The 23,057-nt window shown below is 39.6% G+C and overlaps 1 protein-coding gene across 1 annotated transcript in view; it reads right to left on the bottom strand.

Moving 5' to 3' along the window:
* The window catches only part of LOC109928132 (cationic amino acid transporter 2-like), an 82,927-nt gene that overhangs the window by 57,998 nt on the left and 1,872 nt on the right, over positions 1-23,057 (bottom strand). Inside the window, exons 2-3 of the mRNA XM_048598332.1 lie at positions 1,706-2,096; positions 459-651 (exon numbers count right to left, since the gene is read on the bottom strand). Coding sequence (XP_048454289.1) covers positions 459-651; positions 1,706-2,096 — 584 coding nt within the window. The remainder of the gene's footprint in view (positions 1-458; positions 652-1,705; positions 2,097-23,057) is intronic.

Here is a 23,057-nt window from a genome sequence, read left to right on the forward strand (position 1 = left end):
TTCATCCAGCTCTACACCTTGTTATCTCCACCTTTTCACCTCCTTTAGCAGGATGTAAAAACACTGTGAAGCTCTCTTTTACCCTGGTTGTGCCATTCCTCACTTTTTCCCAGGTCTAATCTTCTTCATTCACAATTCCCAGCACTTGCTGCTGTCACAATGCAATTTCTTTTTAAACAGTACTAGCTAATCACAATATTTGGCACCTATTGATGTGCCTGGTCAATGAAGGGTTAGTAGGGTTAATCCCCTTTGGGCACAGAGGTCACCGCAATGAACTGGGAAGCTGTTGGGCTGCTGTCTGCAGGCACAGGTTAATCATACATTGTGAACTCCATGCTCATTTTCAGAAAATATCCACTCTAGGTGCCTCTAATGTTTTTAAATGTGATTGTAAGATCATGTCCTAGATAATTCCCTTAATTTTATAAGCATGATAAATATCTTATCCTGCTTACTGTAAAATGATACATTGAAACTTCACTCTCACCATACCTGACAATAATAATATAAGACACACTGCAAAAAAGTCTGGATATTCTGCTAGTCCTGGTGAATTCATCCTGAAGTATGTGCCAAAGAAAATTCCAATCTGTTTGCCAACAAGTTCATCAAAGGTACCACTCCATGCCCTGGCAACACTTGATGTACCTAAGCACAAGAACAAATGAAAGAAATACTACTAAGTTACACACTCACATTACTGCTTCATTGGTGGCCAGTAGCACTTAAGAAAAGAAAACTGTAGATAATCCAATGAACAAAATGTTGATTAGACAAATAATCGCAATAGGATCTGCATCACATTCGAGACTATCCTTGCTCTAAATTCATTTCAGAGGGCTTCATGTGTTCTTTGATTGTTTGGAACAGTTCCTGGGAGGGTAACTTTGCACAAGCTGTAATAACTTTATCTACAAAAGGACAATGCTTAAATACTTTACAGGAACACTCTGCAATTGTCACATTAAAAAGTAATACTCCAACAAATAAGCATATTTCAGAAGAACTAAGCAGCAAGTGGAAGAACAATTTCACATAGCGACTGGTAATGATCTGGAACCTGCTGCCCATGAGGTATAATGGATGTAGATATTATAAATTATTTTATAAGGAAATCAGATAGTCATTTTACAGAAACAAAATTCATGATATTAATAAAATTATGGGCCTATGGGAGAGAAAAAGGGAATGGGAATAATTAGATTGCATTCCAGAGAACCATCATGGTATAGCCAAAGATGACTAATAATTTAGTGATTTTATCACATAAATTCTATGACAATTTCTGTCATTTTAATTAATTTAACTTTTAAACATGGGCTTTAGCAATTAAGTCAAATGTTAATCCCTCCACTGAACCATTAAGGAGAGTAATTTGAATTGAATGAATTGAGTATTTACATGATTGAAACTCTTTTACCATCATTCCAGGATTGGTATAGTCTATGAAAGTTATATACTTTTCTGGACTAGAAGAATATTTTCACATTGAAATTTTGCCTAGGAAGGCAGGTTATTGAAAGAAATAGCTTTTATTCAACTTTAGTCAGAACCCAGTTCCAATAAAATTTAAACATAATTAACTTAACCCTCAAAGTATATTCTACCATAATCTTCAGGAAAACCAGGATAATCCAAAGTTTAGTGATGCACAAAAATAAATGGAAGGTGAATCCTGGGTAGGTACATAAGAAACACTTACCAATGACATAAGAAAGAATTAAGTTCCAGCCTGTGATAAATGCCCAGAGCTCACCAACAGTCACGTAACTGTATAGATATGCAGAACCAGTCTTTGGAACACGGGCCCCAAATTCTGCATAGCATAGACCAGCCATCACTGAAGCCAGTGCCGCAATTAGGAACGAGATGATAATGCTGGGTCCGGAATCCCATTTAGCGACCTCACCAGCTAGCACATAAACACCAGCTCCGAGAGTGCTGCCAACTCCCAGAGCTATCAGGTCTATGGTGGACAAACAGCGGCATAGTTTGGTATCTTCAAGATTATTTTGGCTTATGAATTTTCGACGAACTAAGCATCGAGTGAAAGACCTCACAGTGCCACAATGAATCATCTTTGATGGGGAGAGCTGAAACAAAAAAAGAGAAATATTTTTAAATCCCTTAAATAGACAAGTCATTGAGCTGTATCTTAAATTTCTTCAGTGTTATATAGGTTTCTTGTTAAGACATATTACTGCTTAAGAGTGCTGTCTAAATATCTGTATTACAAAATCAATGACAAACCTTTGTTTATCATAATAATGCTGCTAGCCAAACAGTATTAAAACATAACTGAATTTATTTATGCATTAATCTGATTTTGTTTTATGAAGTCTGGATTTCCTTTTCCAATGTTATTCTACAGCTGAGATGCAGCTGTGTTTAATTTGACAATCTCCACATCCCCAACTAACACTATCAACATATAGGACATGTTCAGCTGTTCAAGAGGGTACACACACTACCATCTTGTTTACAATGGGCAACAACGATTTAATAACATCCCAAGTTCAAGCAGGAATTTATCAGGTGATTGCTTTAGTTGACTGGTTAAGTCAACTTGTCATTATTATAAAAAACTGTCACAATTTTACTAGCAAATTTGATATCAAATTCTATAATTTAGCACACATTAAGTTCATCTTGATTATGTTTTTTACCTCTAAATTCAATTTTTCTACAGTGCCAATAATGACAACTTAGAAGTTCCGTTGACAGTTTCTTGACATTTCCAATGAATTTATCTACATTTCATGCACATTCATGTCAACTTTTAATCATCCAAATGAGTAACTTATCTCTACTAAACATTGTCACTAAACTTCTCCCAAATGGTGTCCCTGGGCTCCTCCCGAAATGGCACCCTGCCTCTTTAACTAACTTTAGAAACTTTACACACTTAATTCGAAAGGATCCAAGTCATGTTTTGGACATTCAACTCACAACATTGCATCTGCTTGAAGACAGTCACACTTTAATGTGTCCAGTTGCATCTGTGACCATGGATGTAGAAAATACAACCCTTCCCAGTTGGCCACCCTCCCTTGTGAAAATGATAGCTGTCAGGTTCGGGGAAAAGACTTCAGAAATCGCAGCTCTGCAGCAAGTTGACTAAGCTGTAGACTACATCAGTTCTTACAAAAATTCAGGCCAGTCATAGTTCAAATGTTGTGATTTGTAACTTTTATGGACCAGACCAAACTCCCTCAAAGCATGTCAAGGAGATAGCCTAGACCTCAGTAGCAGCAGTGTGTACTATCTACAAGATGCACTGCAGAAATTCACCAAAGATCCTTGGACAGCACCTTCCAAACCCACAACCACTTCCGTCTTGAAGGACAAGGGCAACAGATATATGGGAACACCACCACCTCCAAATTCCCCTCCAAGTCACTCACCATCCTGACTTGGAAATATATCGCCGTTCCTTCACTGTCGCTGGGTCAAAATCCTGGAATTCCCTCCCTAAGGGCATTGTGGGTCAACCCACAGCAGGAGGACTGCAGCGGTTCAAAAAGGCAGCTCACCAACACCTTCTCAAGGGCAACTAGGGATGGGCAAGAAATGCTGGCCAGCCAGCGATGCCCACATCCCACAAATTAATTAAAAAAAACCCTAACTTTTTCTTATTTTAAAGGCAAGTGCCAGGCATTGTGTTCTGGATGCAATTTGATTGGTCAAACTACTATCCTTGAAGCAAAACACACTTTATTCATGCACTATAGTTAAAGTACAGACAAAATAAATATAAAAGAATTGGCTTAACTGTAACTCTGTTGAAATACTTAACAAAATAATAAGTTACTCATTAACTGTTCCAATATAGGAATATCCCATAAGCACATCCATGGCAAAGCCAAAGCCAGGAAAATAGGTTGTCTCACACACAATTCTAGCAGCAGGAAGAGAACCCAAGCGTTTAGCTGTAGCAAAGTGAGAGAGACAGAGAGAGAGACAGAGAGAGAGAGAGAGAGAGAGAGGTGTAGCAGCTTTCACAACCCAAACAACTACCGAAAGCTAACCTAAAAATCCGAGTTCTGTGGGAGCTTGATCCTACCTATTCAGGCTCCTTCTGTTGTTCCAACTTTAAAAAAGAATTCCCAAGGCGCCTCACAAGCTGCTTACTTTATTGTCTTGAAGCAGACCAGTCAGTACCTCTGTTTCTCAGAACCTCTCTTCATAAAAAAACAACCATGACGAAATACACCTCTGAAAGCTGTACTATCATCACAGGAGGAACTTGCATTCGTTGATCTTCCCAGGATTCTGCTGCCCTGTTTTTCTAGGCAGTAGAGGGAGCCTTGGCAAGTTATTGCATCTTACAGATGGTACAGGCTGCTGTCACAGTGCGCTGGTGTCGGATAGGTGAATGCTTATGGTGAAAAACATATTAAATGGGCTGCTTTGCTCTAGATGGTGTCAAACTGTCATACTAGTGTTATTCAGGGCACAGTTATGAATGCATTTTCCACAAAAGGTATGACTCTAAAGTGCTGGTCACATCTGCATCGTTCTTATGACTAAAGTTTAATAGGATTGATAGGATGCAGAGCTGGGCTGAGAAGTGGCAGATGGAGTTTAACCCCGAAAAGTGTGAGGTGATTCATTCTGGAAGGATAAACTTGAAAGCAGAATACAGGGTTAACGGAAAGATTCTTGGCAGTGTGGAGGAGCAGAGGGATCTCCGGGTTCATGTTCACAGTTCCCTGAAAGCTGCCACCCAGGTGGATAGAGTTGTTAAGAAGGCGTATGGTGTGTTAGCTTTCATTAATAGAGGAATTGAGTTCAAGAGCCATGAAGTTATGCTCCAGCTATACAAAACCCTGGTTCCGCCACATCTGGAGTATTGTGTCCAGTTCTGGTTGCCTCATTACAGGAAAGATGTGGAAGCGTTGGAAAAGGTGCAGAGGAGATTTACCAGGATGTTGCCTGGAATGGAGGGAAGGTCTTACGAGGAAAGGTTGAGAGAGCTAGGGCTTTTTTCTTTCGAACGACGAAGGATGAGAGGTGACTTGATAGAGATGTACAAAAAGATCAGAGGTATAGATAGAGTAGACAGCCAAAGACTTTTTCCTAGGGTGGAGGTAGCTATTACGAGGGGGCATAGTTTTAAAGTGAGTGGAGGTAGATATAGGGGAGATGTCAGAGGCAGTTCTTTACTCAGAGAGTGGTCGGGGCGTGGAATGCATTGCTGGAGAGGGTAGTGGAGTTGGCCTCATTAGGAGCATTTAAGTGGCTATTAGATAGGCATATGGATGATAGTATAAGGTAGGGGTGGAGGTTAGATAGACCTTAGGATTAGGGTAAAAGTTCGGCACAACATTGTGGGCCGAAGGGCCTGTACTGTGCTGTAATGTTCTATGTTCTATGTTCTAGGTCAGGAGCTAGGAAGTCCTGCAGGAACCCACAAACTGAGCAGTTTGTGAGTAGACTGATATAGTGATAACTGACTGGGCTTGGATTGTCATGCATTTTGTGAACAGACCACATTGGAACATCTTAGCCAAGGGTTAGCTCTGGAGCATGACTCTTCACTGCTATTTTCAGAATGTTGTCGGGGTTCATAGCTTTGCAGTATCCTATGAATTCAATCATTTCTTTATAGCATCTGCAGTGAATCAAGCTGACTGAAATCTGTGACACTGAGCACCTCAGGAGAGGCTAAGATGGGTGGATCATCAACTTGATTCCATAATGGTTGAAGTTTGTTACAAATGGTTTGGCTTGTCTCCTTGCACTACGTGCTAGGTTTACCCATCATTCGTGATGCTAAATGTAGGCAGAAATAAAGTTTAGATCTGAACTGTTGGTTGTGGGATCACTTAGCTCTATCTTTCACATGCTGGTTCCACTATTTGGCAAGCAAGTAGTTCTGTGTTCTAGCTTCACCTCATTTTTAGGTATTCCTGATGCTGCTGCTACTGACATACTTTCCTGCATGCTTAAACAAGAAGAAGTGTTAAGTGTACCTATGATCCTGCTGGAGAGTGCACCTATGTAAATGCCATGTCCCTGAGGTCATGGTCGTGCATTTCTGTGATGCATCTTGCAGGTCAATTGTTTACATTGAGAAACAGTCACATTGACAAGGGTTCACAGTCCTGCAGGTACACATGAAACCATACTAGCACATATTAATGTCAGTAGAATAAGCAACCAAAATCTAAAATCATGCTGTGAGCGTTCTCAAACCAATCATCCATTTCAGGTACACTGTTGCATCAAATTCAATTCTGAAAGCTTAGTAATTCAAATCATTGGAAAACTACCTGCCGATAGCTCTATGTATCAAAACATTTGTTTCAGTTCCACGGAATAGAGCATTACCTATAGAGTCCAAAAGCAGGCTAAATATTTAGCTTCAAAAAGTGTAAATATTTGATTTGCCTGCATGATAGGGCTAGGTTTCAAAACTAGACGTAAAACCATAGTGTTCACGCAAACTTTTCCACATTTCATTATTATTTCAAAAAGTGTACTATCTTATCTTTTTGAACTTTGAAGGGTTGACTTATGTTTACAAAATGCAATGTCTTGACACAAAGCAGGGTAACTAGACATGAAATCATGTTAATTAACAAACAGATTAACTAAAATCTTGTCCCCATAACTAAGAAAATGATCATAAGCAGAGTATCTAAGGAGGGTTTTACTGAAAATAATTTAACTTTTGCACAGTGATGTTATCAACTAGGGTCTAGCTATAGGAAACATCAATTTTTAAAATTTATTCAATTCGACAAATTTATTTGTTCTGTAGTAAAATTAAAAATATCCTTTATAGCCACACCAAATGAGAAGCAGCTCATAGAGTCAAGGACATAGAGATTTACAGCACAGAACAAGCCCTTCAGCCCATTGTGTCCGCACCATTCAAAAACAACCACCAACCAATCTAATCCAATTTTCCAGTGCTTGACCCATAGCTTTGTATACCTTGGCAATGCAAGTGCACAACTAAATACTTCTTAAATGTTCTGAAGATTGCAACTTTATTACAATATTGCATATATTATAGTACAGTAATTTATTAAATCAACGATGCAAATAAATATTTTGGAAAAACTCAAAAAAATTGATCTAACTGAATCTTAGTAATCTAATGTAGTTAATGGAAGAAAAGGCACCAAGATGCTTTAGCTGAGGGATAGTGATCAAGTTCACAAAATTATGCTATTGCTGTAAATTGTAACAGACAGATTATAACAAGAACTGAACGCATTTTGTTAATCTAACTATAGGAAAACTGTTACTATCCTTTAAGAATGTACAAAAATGAGCAATGATGGTGATTCTGCTGTGAGAAACAGTAAAATACTTAAAGGATAAACAGAATAGATGCAGTTAAATGATTAGGGAGTCCAGACCAGGGGCCACCATTTAAAAATACTGGTGATGTCTGAGATTGGGACAAATATTTTTACTCAGAGGGCTGTGGAAGCTGAGTCTTTGAGTATGTTTAAGTTGGAGATTGATAGGTTTCCGATTACCAATGACGTACAGGATTATGAGGATGGGGTAGGTAAAAGGCATTGAAGTGTTTGATCAGCCATGATCATACTGAATGGTAAGGCAGACCTGAGTGGCCTACTCCTGTTTCAATGTTCCTAAAAGAATTGGGCTCATTTTTTTTTTGGAAAAGAGTTCTCCTGGAGAACTCCACTATAAATCTTTCTCCAATCCAAAAATAACCATTTATGACTACTTGTTGTATCTCGCCACTCAGCCAATTTCATCCATGTTGTCACTGTCCTTTTTATTCTATGGGCTTTAAGTTTACTTACAAAGCAGCTGTGTAGCATTTTGGAAGACTATGTACACTACATCAACAGTATTACTATTACTATTAGAATTCTTCTCTGTAACCTATTTGAAAAATTTCAGCCATTTAGTTAAACCCAATTTTAAGTGAATAATGCTGAATCTCTTTAACCTCCATTTGACTAAAAAATGGTTAATTTTGTTCTGAATTACTGTTTCAAAGAGTCCCCACAACAGAGGTTAAACTGACAGGCCTGTAGTTGTTGGGCTTGTTTGAACAAGGGCGTGTAACATTTACAATTTTCCAGTCCTCTGGCACTAACCCTAAGTCCAAGAAAGATCTAAAAATTATGGTCAGTGTTTGTGAAATTTCCATGCCCACTTCCTTCTGTATCCTTAGAAGCATCAGTAGGGTGTCTTATCGCATTTAGTACTGATAGACTGTTGTAAAGTACCACATAGTTTTCACTTTTTGGGATTATAAACTGAAATGGAAGTTGGACTGCTACAACTGAAATGCAAGCAAAGTTTTGTTTTAACTTGAAAATTAGGTGTTGCATATTGTTGAGCTATGTTACTTTTAGGAAGCAGTAAGAGGGAGAATTTGAGACAGAACGGCATTGAGAATCTTCCAAGTCAAGGAAATTCGGCTTAGCAACCGTCCTCTGATTGGCTGAATTGCAGAGTGTTTAAAAGTTGTACGAACCAAGAGATTAAAACAAATAGAAAGCAATAATCTATTCCACGCTTTCTCTCTCCATTGGGGAAAAAGACTGAAAACCCAAGAAAGCTTAAAATAAAGAATTCATTCAAGGAAAGATCTAAATTCACCATTACTCATCGGATTGAAAGCCAACCATTACCCTACATTATGCAATATTTCCTCCCCATCAATTTTAAATTCTTCTAGCAACTGAACTTCATCCTCATTCATCCATCAGCATGGCCTGAGCACCATCTTCCTCTTTGGACAAGAGAAGTGCAAAGTATTCTATTCGTACCTCAGCAATGCCCCCTTTCACCATGCATAAATCACCTTGCTGGTCCTAATCAGCCTCACTGCTCTTCTTACCACCCTTTTACAAATCAGATGCCTACAGAAGATTTCTGAATTCCCTTTAAAGTTAGCTGCAGTCTCTTATTCTCCAGTTGTGCTTCTTTTGCTTGCTTTTCTAATTCCCCTTTGAAATTTCTTCTGCTACATCTTAATTGCCTGTCTCTTTTGTGATCCAGCAAGCACTGGATTTATTTCATTTGTTTTTCACGGGAACATAGCTTAAGTACAGTCAAGTTATCTCTTATTTAAAAGGTAACCCATTGTTCAGTTACAGTTTTGCCTGCTGATCTTTGACCACAATCAGATCCACTTTTACCATTCAACTGTCTCCATAACAATTAAATTTCTAGTTCAAAATAGTTTGGATTTGAAATGCACTGGCGTATTTCCAACATAACAAGGTATGGGGAGATGATGGCCTAGTGGTATCGTTGTTAGACTCTTAACCCAGAGATCAAGGTAATGTTAGTGGGCGGCACAGTGGCTCAGTGTTTAGCACTGCTGCCTCACAGAACCAGGGACCCATTCAATTCCAGTCTTTGGGCTATGATAATTGCAGGGTTACATACACAGGATGGGGGTCTCTTCGGGCAGTTGGTGCAGACACAATGGGCTGAATGACTTCTTTCTGCACTGTAGGAATTGTAGGATTCTATTAGAAAAGGAGTAGAGAAATGTAAATCTATATGAGGTGGTTCCTTTAAAAGGGCTTATTGGATTTCATCAGTGATCGCCTTTACCAATTCCTAAAAATTCTTATGTTCTTATGAGTTCACATCAATTTGCATGCTGTGCTTTCAGTGTCAAAGACCCTGCACTGCATTTACTGGTATGTAGTCAAACCTGAAACATCAGTACACTAATCGAGAAAACACCAGTATTTCAACACTGGGAATGTGATAAGAAAAACGTTAGTAATTTCCAAAGAGGGTGGAGGCACTGAAGCACAAGTGATTGGCCAGTACATTATCTAGATTTCTTGTAAGGATTAAGGTTAAGGGCTACTTGCTGCTGCATTACATGCATATCATACTTAAAGCTCCTTTAGCTTAACTGGTCTTGACCATACAAATAAGAAATATCCACGTTGAACATTTTATCCCCACAGAATAAATTCAAATAAATTTATACATTTATACATTACAGTATGTTCTCCTAAGGGACAGTCTTCATCTGTCAGTATAATGTGGTGGAACAAATGCTCTCTATGTTAACTAAATATATAGGACATAGTCAAGGCACAAGAGCTGAATGCTGAGGAGATTTAGGTCACAAAAAGAGAAATAAGATGTTGTTGTTGCTTTCACCTTTGGGGGCAGGAAATATGCCATGCTTACATGGTCTGGCCTGTGTATGACTCCAGACTCACAGCAATCTTGTTGATTCTTAACTAATTTCTGAAATGACAGAGCAAGCCACTCTGCTCAAGGGAAATTAGGGACGGGCAATAAATGCTGGCCTGTCAGTGATTCCTACAGCCCACGAAAGAATAAAATACTTCAGATATTGTTATGCAATACGTTATATTGGTGACAGCTTTCATGGCAGTGCTCTGTGTATGCACTTTATGTAATTCACTGTCGAGTTGACAGAATGTGGCATCACACAAGACGATGATGCTGAATTTAAGCTGGAGATGTGCCAGCTTGGCCTGATTGCACAGTTAATGCTCTCTCTTTAATTGCATAGCTAAACATTCAGCTGCATAGGGGACCAACCAGCAGTGACATTTTAAAGTTGTCACTTTCCATTAACCAAACAGTTGGTAAAGGCTGGAGAGAGTGGTGGATCACATGGCAAATGGTTGGCTACAATATCAAGGATTCTAAGCAATATTGCTTCTCATTCCAGTCGTTGCAGAAGGGCTGGTGGAAGAATGCAGACATTCACTGTTGGAAGAGCTGCGCATGGCCTTTAAGAATGCCCTTGAGCAGCTCTGAGCTTTGGGGACTGTAGCATCTTGGAATGGACAGGTAACAGCAGGGACCCTGGTGGAGTGACACAAACAGTGATATAACAAGTATTGTCATTCCAAGAAAAAACAGCAGGTTCGTTCTCCCTGGAGCCGATTTCTGGTGCAGGGTGACTGGTGAACCTCTTAGCTGTCTGAATAACCTGTTGATGGACAGATTATTAGACACGCACAAGATCCTGCAAGCCGCTTTGAGTAGTAGTATCTGTAGTCATGGTACAGAGTTCTGGGCCTGCATGGTAACAATATGAGATATCTTGACTTTAGTCCGAACTTCAACTACAGCACTCAGATGTTGGACAGCTTCTGCTTGTGCTCTAATGGAAGCTGAGTAAACTGACCGTGTGACGCTCGGGCAAGGACTGTTAGTACAGAGCTGTCCTGTATGCTTCTTGAGTTGTGTCCCAGACACGGCAGACAATGGAATATTGGTGCTTTACACTGTTGGCAGAAACATGGAGGTCCTGCTGGATGGGTTGGTGCATTGCAAGCCATCCTTTTACCCAGGACTGACAGTGGAGGACACAAAAGGGGCCCATTCCAGCCTGGTCAGAGCAGTCTCAGCCATCTGGAGGAATGCAGAGAAGTGTAGGATGAATGTCAATGACCTCCTCTTATCTGTCTGTGCAAGTGCCACCACCTGATACCTCACATTCAGTTTCTCTCTGCTACTGTACCCATCTCCCACCCAGGTTCATGCTCCAGCACTCTCACTATTGCCTGTCACAGCTTCCTTCACTCATCTCATCTACCCCAACACTGGACAGCATTAACCCTGCAGGTCCTCTGCACTACCTACTCACTTCTTCAGGATATGTCCCACTTGCACCACAAGTAATAGCTGTGCCACCTACTTTTAACTTCCTTAGTACTTGCTTTTCCCTCATTCCAGGAAGAAAAACATCCCACGAAAAGGACAGAGAGCGTCAAGACAGTCGGTCGGCTGCCCGACTTTTGGTTCCTCATCCCTGATGTGGTGTGAATCTTGACTCTGCCTGTCCTGAACATCTGACTGACTGTGTCAAGCCACTGGACGAGTATCTATGGACTGGTATCTGCCCTTGACTTACTGCGCAGGGATCCCCTGGCTGAAAGCTACCTTACTTGACTTGGCAGAGGATGCTGACAACCATGACAAGCCTCTCAGCTTTGTGTCAGAGTTATATAGCAGTACTGTAAGCCTGGCACATGTTGTTGAGGGGCTAGGCATGAAAAGGGAAAGCAAGGCAGGGTTACTCTGAAAGTCCAGGTAGCCTCAGGGTCAGTGAATGCTATGAGAGCAAGCAAACAGGCCAGAGATGCAGCCTGGTCGAATCCATGAGCTGGGTGTACATCCCTGAATGTCCTTGTGGCAGCATTACAATGAGAGTTACCATTATGCCCTGAGGTACAGCACTGAAGTGCAGAGGGGTACTGTAAGTGGGTAGGAAATATGCATGAAGGTTTTTAAGAGGCTGGCACGTGTCCAGTGTCAATGTCCGTGGATGTGGGATGTGTGTGGCTAGTGCTGATTGAATGCGCCCTGAGATATTAGTGCCCAGTGTCCAACATGGAGGTCCTTTGGAGCAAGTGGGAGCTGAAGTCAGCAGGTACCCAATCTCATGTCAAGAATTCTCAGCATTTTGTTTGCTTGCAGCGGTGGTAGGACAGTAAGCCACACAGTAATTAAGTGAGATCTGCAGCTAATAAGGCTTTTAATAAGCAATAATCCCCCTTAATAGACAACTTGCCGCAGCCTGGAGTTTGGTTGAAAGAGTTACTGATGTCAAGATAGGCCTTGCTGGACTTCTAACACTGATCTGCCACATTTCTTAGTCCCTGTTAGATTCTGCCCTATGTCTCTGTTCCTGCAAATCTCCTTGAAGAAGTTCTCAGTAGAATCTTTGGGCATGCCCTCTGGGTCTTTTTTTGAAGCCAAATTCCTTCTTGTCCTCCATACTTTGTTAAATATTTCTAGATCCTGCTGCCACCTAAATATACCTTATTTTAAGAGGTGTATGTAGTCTGGCTTCATGTGCTTCAACTTTAAAAGCTGCTTGTTACAGCAGGTTAGAAATGATAGGAATGCATCTGCTCTTTTCCCTCTACTTGACTGAGTGAAAACAGATGCATTTTTAAATATAAAAAAAGTGTTTTAACTGCTTAGGTGCTGTAACTGCCAAGCTTGGACAAATATCAGGTTTGTATGCAAGTTTTACAAAGAAAGTTATAGTTTACCAACCAACTCTCAAATGCCTTCACAGACACATGCACTCACAAAGCTGCACATGAAAAGGCTGTGATTACAATGGGTAGCATCCACTTAAGGTACCAAGTCCCAACATTTAATCACAATTGCTTTTCTTCAAATCTTGGATTTTTTTTTCCTTATTCATTTGTGGGACGTGGGTGTCACTGGCTGGCCAGCATTTTTACTGCCACCTCTAGTTACCCTTGAGAAATTGGTGATGAGGTGCCTTCTTGAAACATTGCAGTCCATGTGCTGGTTTGACCCAGAGACAGCGAGGGGAATAGTGACATAGTTCCAAGTCAAGATGATGAGTGACTTGGAGGGGAACTTGCAGTTGTGGTGTCCTGATGTAAATGCTGTACTTGCCCTTCTAGGTGGAACAAAGTCTTGTGTCTGTAAAGGGCCTTGGTGAGATCACACCTGGAGTAATGTGTGCAGGTTTGGTCTCCTTACCCAAATAAAAAAAGATCTGCTTGCCATTGAGGGAGTTTAATTAAGGTTCACCAGACTGCTTCCTAGAATGGTAGGTTTGATACATAATGAGAAATTGCCTTAACTGTATATATGTTCACTGGTGTTTCAAAGAATGAGAGCACTAAAATATATAAAATTCTGACAGAACTGGGTAGACTGGATAGGGGTAATGTTTCCCCTGGCTGGTGGCTCTAGAATAAAGTGTCATTGTCTCAGGATATGGGGTGGGGCATTTTGGACTGACATGAGAAGAAATACCTTCAATTGGAGGTGGTGAACCTGTGGAATTCTCTACCTTGAAAGGCTGTGGAGGCCAAGTCATTGAATGTATTTAACAAAGAACCAGATTTCTAGAATCTGAAGGTGTTAAAGGGTATGTGGAGCGAACAAGAATATGATATCAAGATAGAGGATCAGCCATGATCAGACTAACTGTTGGAGCAGCCTTGATGGGCTGAATGGCCTATTACTGGTCCTATTTTCTATGTTTCCATGTAGCTGAGAGTTCTAGCTATTAACCACAGGGAGTCTATTACATTTTAATGACATTTCAAATATTGCATATGCATTCCTATCATTTCAAATGTGAGACTAACTTGAGGGTCTTGTACAATTCAATGTATTTTGAGAGGTAAGAAAAGGGTACCTGACCTCAACTCCATTTTCTTTCAAGTTCCATTCTCCATTTTGCTTTCACTTAAAGCGTCCATTCTGAATTTACACTCCATTAATCTATGACTCTATATGTTGTGAAAGTGCTATGTTAATCTAGCATTAGCTAAGATTTACTGCTTTGATATGCGGCCTCTCAGCAGCATGTTTTCATATTACCATATAATATAAAGTTTTCATGCTGACTACATTATCTAAATGTGCATGGGATAATACTGCATTGCAATCCCACGTCTAATTTTGAGGGCTAATCATTGTGATCTGTTTTGTTTCAAATGTTTGACTTCCAATCTACCATCAAATTAATCTGAACTTTGCATTGCTGGCCCAACAGCAAATAAGAAACACATAAATCGATGACATGCTGTGGCCAATGTTATCATATCATTTGTTTATTTCAAATTCTTCACTCATTAACCCATGTAGAATAAATAGTTTAAACACTCCTGCTACGATAATGAAGAAATTCTATGCAAAAAGAAAGCATATTTGATACCTTTCAACTACTGCACAGTTCAAATTGTGGGCTAATAAAATTCTTTCAACTAGTTAACTGCTCAACATTTCCATTTAAAAATGATTAATTGCTATTAGAAAAGCATTTAATATCATTTGATTTTTTACACATCTTTGTACAGAATAGCTTGATCTCAATGGGACTTAAAGAAACTGCTCTCCCCTTTCCCTCAGGATCCTCGGTCTGGTACTACAGCAAACCACTGAGTAATGACGTTCTCTGGCACAAATGAGGCAGCTCAGCAGCCTGCTAGAAATTTTCACTGAGTTCAGAAGGTTACTGTGATACCAAATGACCTGGAAGTTGATTCTAAGAAGATGAAAATAATTATTCCTTATTTTTGTTTTCCTACTTCACCCAATTCAGTCTATTTGACTGTTGATTAATGAATTGAATTTAAGAATAATTTGTAGGTAATACTCAGTATGTTTCAAAATGGCATAAGGACAAATTTGGCAAAAATTAGTTTGTGTCTTTAAAAAATGTATCTGTACAAGATCCTAGCCAACAGCACAGCTCTTAAATGTAATTGCCGTTTACACATGTCAAAGTATCCAGATAAGTTGGTAATCAGATCAGAGCAAAATTAATTTTCCGGGACTCTTCTTTCTGTTCTGGCTTCACTTTACAGTAACATTCTTCTAACAGGTCAAGTGAGGATAGAACTCATAGATCTAAGTATGATCACTTGCAAAGTAAATATCAATCAATCTTTCAACGCAATGGATGAAATGCCTTAGTGCCCACATAAAAAAAATCTGATCTCCTTTCCACCATATTAACTGTGCAATACGTTCTCCCTGCATCTGCAGGAGTTTCTGCTGGGTGCTCCGGTTTCCTCCCACAGTGCAAAGATGTGCAGGTTAGGTGGACTGGCCATGCTAAATTGCCTGTAGTGTTCAGGGATGGTGTAGGTTAGGTGCAATAGCCATAGGAAATGCAGGGTTACAGGGATAGGGTACAGGAATGGGTCTGGGTGGGATTCTCTTCGAAGGGTCAGTGTGGACTTGTTGGGCTGAAGGGCCTGTTTCCACATTGTGGGGATTCTATAATCTATGATAAATATTAAAATGATCTCCCAATGGAATAACAATCGAATAAATTGAATAATAGAAATAACTTAAATACAGGTGAACTTTTTAAAAAATTAAATACTGTAATTAAATAAAAGTGAGGGGTCAGGTTTATTTGGTTTAGAATTTTTAATATGTTCTTCACTTTTGTCATTTTTCACGGGGCAGAGGAATACAAGGCTGTGTTTTAACATACAGAAATCTTTGAAAGGGACAGGACGAGTTGACAAAGGCTGTTAAAAGTCAAATGGAATCCTTGGCTTTATAATTAGAAGCAAAATATAAAAGCAACACGTTTATGTAACACCTAAAAATCATTGGTTAGGTGCCTACAGGAGTATTGCATAAAATATGTTTTCTCTGTCCATAATTAAAGATTCAGGTAACATCCCTACAGCATAATACCTTTATCATTCCCTACTTTATCTCCAGTACCCTATTTAAATAATGGAGTAACATTGGCACTTTTTCAATTCCAAGGAACAATCCCTGAATCAACAGGGTTTGGGAAGACCATGACAAAAATAATTACTGTATTTACTTCTTTAGTATCCTGGGATAGAAACCATCACGACATTCATCAACGGATGGCCTTTCACAAAAACCATGGAGAGTTTCTTAGTCACCATTACTGATAATAGCTTTCAATTTCAGATGTTATAATCTGCTGCTATGATGGCATTTAAACCAGGGCCCCAGAGCATTAACCCAGGCCTCTGGATGACTAGGCCAGCAACCTGACCAATATGCTGCCACCTTTCTGGAGTTTCTCAGTCTAATTATGTCAAGCACTGCAGCCCCAGAACCAGCAAAATACTTTCTGAAATTGAGTTGATAATCACATTACAGAACATTTATATTTGATTTTAATGAAGTGATTTGCATCATTTGAAATAGTTCATTTAAGTAATTCAAGAAAAATTTATAAGAGAAAACACTTAAGTACAATATGCAATTGCTGTGCAATTCAAATTTTTAAATGTAGAATCTATTGCAGCTTTCCAGTCATAGAATGGAATCTTTGAAAACAAATGCATCTTTAACATTAGACAAAATAATCATGAATATGTGACTCACTGGAAAGGCCTCCATTTATTATCCATCCCTAAGTGTCTGCAAGAAAGGTGTGGTAAGCTGTGTTCTTGAAATGCTGTAGTCCATGTGGCGTAGGTATAGCCACAGTGCTGTTCAGTAGGGAGTACCAGGATTTTGATCTGGTGACAGTGAAGGTTTGACAATATAGTTCAAGATCAGGATGCTACATGACCTAGAGGGAAATCTGAAGATGGTGTGTCCGAGCATCTACCACCCTTATATATCCTGGCAGATGCTGTTGTAGGAGTCTTGGCAAGTTGCTGCTTAGTACAAACTGCAGCTAAAGCAACCAAGCAGAGGTAGAGTGAAAGTAAACAGGACAATTCCTGAGTATCACTTATCCAAATGTAATGAACCAAAAGCATATGGGCAGTTATTATTTCTGCACTTAACTGGAGTCAAGAAGGAGATTTTAACATTATAAAGGAAAACTTCCTCCCAATGATTTCAAAGCGCAATGCACCTTTAACAACGACAATCAGCTTCTGGCTCTCGTTCAAATACAAATAAACACAATATGCAAGTTTATAATCCAGTACTCAGCAACTGACAAACTGAACTGATGGGGCCAAGTGAGAACACAAAAATTATATATCAACATTTGCCAACAGTCAATGTTATTATTACTTGTTTCAGTCAATCAATTACAATAGGATTGTCACTTGCCAATAGATGATTAACAAATCAAAAATTAAAACACAGGGTGCAGTGTCATACAAGTAACATGATAGATTTGTGGATTCACGTGAAGATAATGTATGTCCCTGTAGGAAGTACTACAGTTATCAGTCGGGGATAGGCAACAGGTATTGTTATTCTTACAGCACAAAAGGATCACAGCAGATTTGATAGAAGTGTGTACATCAATTTGCCAGATAGTTAGAATAATGAAAAATTAATCTCAATACTGACTGTGGTAGAGCATGGAAGGTCTGATCCATACTGAGGATTGGTGTCCCTCAAGCTATGAATGAGAAATTATTTCTCAAGTGGACATAAATGCCTATTTGTGGACTACAGCTAATCACTTAAAATGATTAAGGTCAGGATTTAGAAGGTAGACTTATGGCAAAGTGGTAACGTCATGATAATGTCATTTAGATAGTAAGGTTATTTCCTGCATTTATATCCTACAATATTGGCACGCTGACTATATTGCTTTTAGGTTGAATGTCCATATCAGTGACCAAACTCTGATACAGAAATCGATATCGATATTAATGTAAATCTTCACTGAGTGCCAAGTTCAGAAAGGCTATATAAAATAAGGAACTTGGTATTTCGTTTGTAGCTTTGAAAATTGCAGAACTTGCTCAGTGACTGCCTTGAATGACTTTGAGAATCTGTTCCTTCGGGAAGATAAACCTAGTGCCAGGCAATGATCATTTCCATTAAGAGACAATCTGACCATTGGGTTCTGGGAACATGTATTCAAATTCCACCATGGCAGGTGGTGGAGTTTGAATCCAATTAATAAATTTCGATATGAAACAAATTTCAGTGCTGGTGATCATAAAAGCTACGTTGATCATGTTATGAAAAGTCATAAGTACTGTGGACATTTTGGACATGTAACTCTAAAACATCCACCAGGGAAGGGATCCTTTTCATAGAGTCACACAGCACGGAAACAGACCCTTCGATCCAACACGTCCATGCCGACCAAGTTTCCCAAACTAAACCAGTCCCACTTGCCTGCATTTGGCCTATATCCCTCTCAACCTTTCCTATTCACTACCTGTCCAAATGTCTTTTACATGTTGTAACTGTACCTGCATCTACCACGTCCTCTGGCAGTTCATTCCCCATAAGTTTTGAAAAGGATCCCTTCCCTTGTGGATACCTTTCTCTCAAACCCAAATTAAATTATGTTTAAAGAGGAGTTAATTTAACTAGACTTTAACTGTAGCATTGACATTGGTGGTGGAACAGTATGTTTTTGAGATTCTTGGTTCAAATCAACCTTGGTGTAAACAGCCAAGGGGATGTATGAATATGAAGGGGAGCCAGCTGCTCCCTCCCGCACCAAGGAGCTTGTAGACAGAGTGGTTGAGAAGACGTTTAGCATGCTTGTCTTCATTGCTTCGACCACTGAGTACAGGAGCTGAGACGTTGTGTTAAGGTTGTACAGGACATTGGTGAGGCCACTTTTGGAGTACTGTGTACACTTTTGGTCGCCCTGCTATAGGAAGGATATTGTTAAGTTGGAGAGAGTTCAGAAAAGATTTACCAGGATGTTGCTGGGACTGGAGGGTTTGAGGTATAAGGATAGGCTGGGACTTTTTTCACTGGAACATGGGAGATTGAGAAGTGATCTTATAAAGATTAGTAAAATCATAAGGAGCATAAATAAGAGGAATAGCAAAGGTCTTTTCCTTAAGGTGGGGGAGTTCAAAACTAGTGGGCCATATTTTTAAGGTGAGAGGAGAAAGATTTAAAAGGTACCTGAGGGGAAACTTTGGTTCATACGTGGAATGCCAGAGGGAGTGGTAGATGCAGGTACAATTACAATATTTAAAAGACATTTGGATGGGTACATTAATAGGACAGGTTTAGAGGGATATGGGCCAAATGCAGGAAAATGGGACGAGTTTAGTTTGGGAAATTTGGTTTGGCATGGGCGAGTTGGAATGAAGGGTCTGTTTCCGTGCTGTATGACTCTTTGTCTCTAGACCACAATTGGGGAGCCTTGTCCACATTCTGGTTGTAACAATTGTTGTAAAATCCCATCTGGTTCATTAATGGCCTTTAGAGAAGGAAATCCACCATCTTTACCTATTCTGGTCTACATGTGACTCAAACCCACAGCAATATGGTTGACTCTTAACTGCGACTTGAAATGGACTAGCAAGTCACTCAGTTCACAGGAAACTAGGAAGGGCCAAAAAATGCCCATGTTCCTGAAAGAATAAAGAAGGGAAAATGACTGAATCAAGGACAATATAAGACACTGGTGAGGCCACAATACTGGAGTATTGTGTGCAGTTCTGGTCACCATATTACAGGAAGGGCATAATTGATTTTTCCAGCAATTGATTTTCCCAGCATTTTCTGTTTTTGTACAGGAAGAACACAATTGACTTGGAGAGACTGCAGAGAAGATTTACTAGAATGTTGCCAGGGTTGGAGAATTGTAGCTATGAGGAGAGATTGGAGAAGTTTGGATTATTTTTCCTGGAAAAGAGGTTGCTGAGGGGTGACATGATTGAGGTATACAAAATCGTGAGGGGTAGAGAGTGACTAGGCCAGAGGGACTTGTTTCTCTTGGCAGAGAGTTCAAAAACCAGAAGTCAAAGATCCAAGCTATGTGGCAGAAGGATTAGAGGGGAATATGAGGAAAAACGTTTTACACAGAGAGGTGGTGGGTGTCTGGAATTTGATGCCTGAGATGGTGGTGGAAGCAGAGAACCTAAGTGCTTTTTAAAAAGACCCAGGTAATGTTCTGAGGACCTGGGTTCAAATCACGCTATGGCAAGTGGAAGTGAGTTTCTTGTAACAGAACTCTTGTAGCCACAGTATGTACGTGAAGATAGTCAAGTTTCTCATCAGTAACAATCCCATAGGATACTGATAGTGAGTGATTCAGAGATAGTAATGCTGATGTATGGCAAGAGTAAATGATCAGATTGTCTCTTAATGGAAATGATCATTGCCTGGCACTAGGTTTATCTTCCCGAAGGAACAGATTCTCAAAGTCATTCAAGGCAGTTACTGAGCAAGTTCTGCAATTTTCAAAGCTACCAACGAAACACCAAGTTCCTTATTTTATATAGCCTTTCTGAACTTGGCACTCAGTGAAGATTTACATTAATATTGATATCGATTTCTGTATCAGAGTTTGGTCACTGATATGGACATTCAACCTAAAAGCAATATAGTCAGTGCTAATATGGTAGGATATAAATGCATGCACTTAACTTACTATGATAAGAATTTAAATCTTAGTTTGTCAGTGAGTGGAATAACCAAATACAAGCCCACTTAATACTTTCCCACTTAAGATAGAGCAGAAATAAATATGAAAATACAGGTCAGTTTGGGTCTGACTCAGCTCAAAGGTCTGACTCCCATCCAGGAATTTAAGACGGGACCTAATAAGAAAGAAAGTGGAGCCTGTGCGATTGTTCATTGATCTAATATTAGTATTCATGTGGGAGGGACCATGGACTGTGGATCAATTTTCAAGCACAATCATATGCTGCCAATTCCCCAAAAGTATACCATCTGCCAATTTAGAAATTGGTGACTTCCATCAGGCTTCTAGCCTGCTAATATGAAATGGGCAGGAGACATCTTAATCTTGCTAAACAGGACCTGAATGTTCATTTCTGAACCCCACTTCCAAATTCAACATGAACTGGCCAAAGCCTGCATGGCACTCCATTGGACTCTATTCAATTCATTAACTTGAAGTCTCTATAAACAAAAGCAAATTTGATTTGTTTTGAGTCACTTTTCTTTTGGGTTATCTCCATTTTAATAACTTGCCTTGCCTGTAACTCTGTTACTGCTTGGTTAGAAGCTAAAAGATACAGTTTAAGAATTGTTTAACTAGAAAAAATTAAGGTCTAAATCACAAACATGGTAAGTAGGTTTGATCCATTGAATTTTGGTTCTTTTATCAATTCTAAATTTGGATTAGAATGCATAATTCTTTTGAAAATACCTATTTATAAACAGGGTTTCTGACAAAGCAGCCATATCATTTGGATAATCCAGTCACTCAAGTTATACCTACTGGTTTAATTTTACATCACAGGTTGTGAGATGGCAGAAGGCCAGGAAAATGTGAAACTTTCCTGTGCTCAAATATCACACCTGAAAACAGAACATATTATACTGTGGCAACTACATCATGATTAACAGTGCTATGATGATATTTATTTTGAAAGTGTGGTTGACTCTTATTGTCCTCTGGGGCAACTAGTGATGGACAATAAATGCTGCCCTACTCAGTGACATCCACATCCCATGAATGAATAAATTCTGATGAAAGTTAGTTAAGAAGATCATGACTAACTCCTTTTTTTTAGTAACAGCAATTTGGGAATCGCTTTAACACTAATGAATTTTCTTTCAAATCATGAGTCGTGGTAATTGTAATGTTTACTTACATTTTTAGTTCTAAACAGTGATTCTTTCAGAACACCTAAGTTTTCTGATTGTAGACTAATCTGTCAAGCCTGTATCGCATGTAAACTCCCTGTTCCTTTGACATTCATAGAACTGTTCAGACAGAAATTCCACATTTCAATAGAATATGTTTGAATGACATAATTCAATCATATGGAGGGGATCATGCTCATCATCAATTGTAGCATCTATGACAGAGGTCATGATCAAGAAGTTTCGAACAACTGAAGATGCTTGTATGCTGTAGCTAATCTTTATCATATCACATTTTTCCCTCATCCTACATTCTCTTCTGATTTACAAACAGCAGGTTATTTGAAGAGGTACCTCTTGCTCTTTCCCATTCCCTTCACAACAACTCTACCCTTGCACTTCTCTCCTTTCAGATATCCAAGGTCTGGCAGTCGGATAAGAAGTGGGAAGGGAGGGACAGATTAATGATGAAAGACCGTCATTCATGCTCACAACTACTAACCAGATTAGACAACAGAATTAAAACAGAAAGTGTTGCAGAAACCCAGCAGGTCTGGCTGCATCTGAGAAGAGAGGAACATAGAATGAAGCTTATCAGGCTCTGAGCAATGGGCTATGGGAAATGAGGAGGAAATTTGTGCAAGATGTTTAGTGAGCTCCATCGCGACATTGACATCATCTCACTGCATCTTGTTCACTTTTTTCAAGAGACATGGTGGTGAGTTCCCAACTGACACTCATTTTTGCTTGTTAAACATCTTGTTAACAGTCTAACTCACCATGGGTCGTAATCTTACCAAACTCGCCAGACAAACCAGCCATTAGGAATACTCAACAGGGAAAACAGAGGAAGGTCTTGGCAGGTTCAACTTGCTGCTTGCTCCAAAAGAGCTTCATGTTGGTCACTGGGCACCAACATCACAGGCATGCTCCATGGGCACAAGCCACATGCACCTCATGCCCTTGACATCTCACATGTGCCAGCCTCTGTGAACTCTCATGGCACATCTCCAATCTACCTACAGGATGCTTCTGCATTTCAATGCTGCACCTTGGGCTACACTGGCAGCTATCGTTGCAATGCTGCAGCA

Source organism: Rhincodon typus, chromosome 1 (assembly GCF_021869965.1).
Source record: "Rhincodon typus isolate 14 chromosome 1, sRhiTyp1.1, whole genome shotgun sequence".
Taxonomy (NCBI): domain Eukaryota; kingdom Metazoa; phylum Chordata; class Chondrichthyes; order Orectolobiformes; family Rhincodontidae; genus Rhincodon; species Rhincodon typus.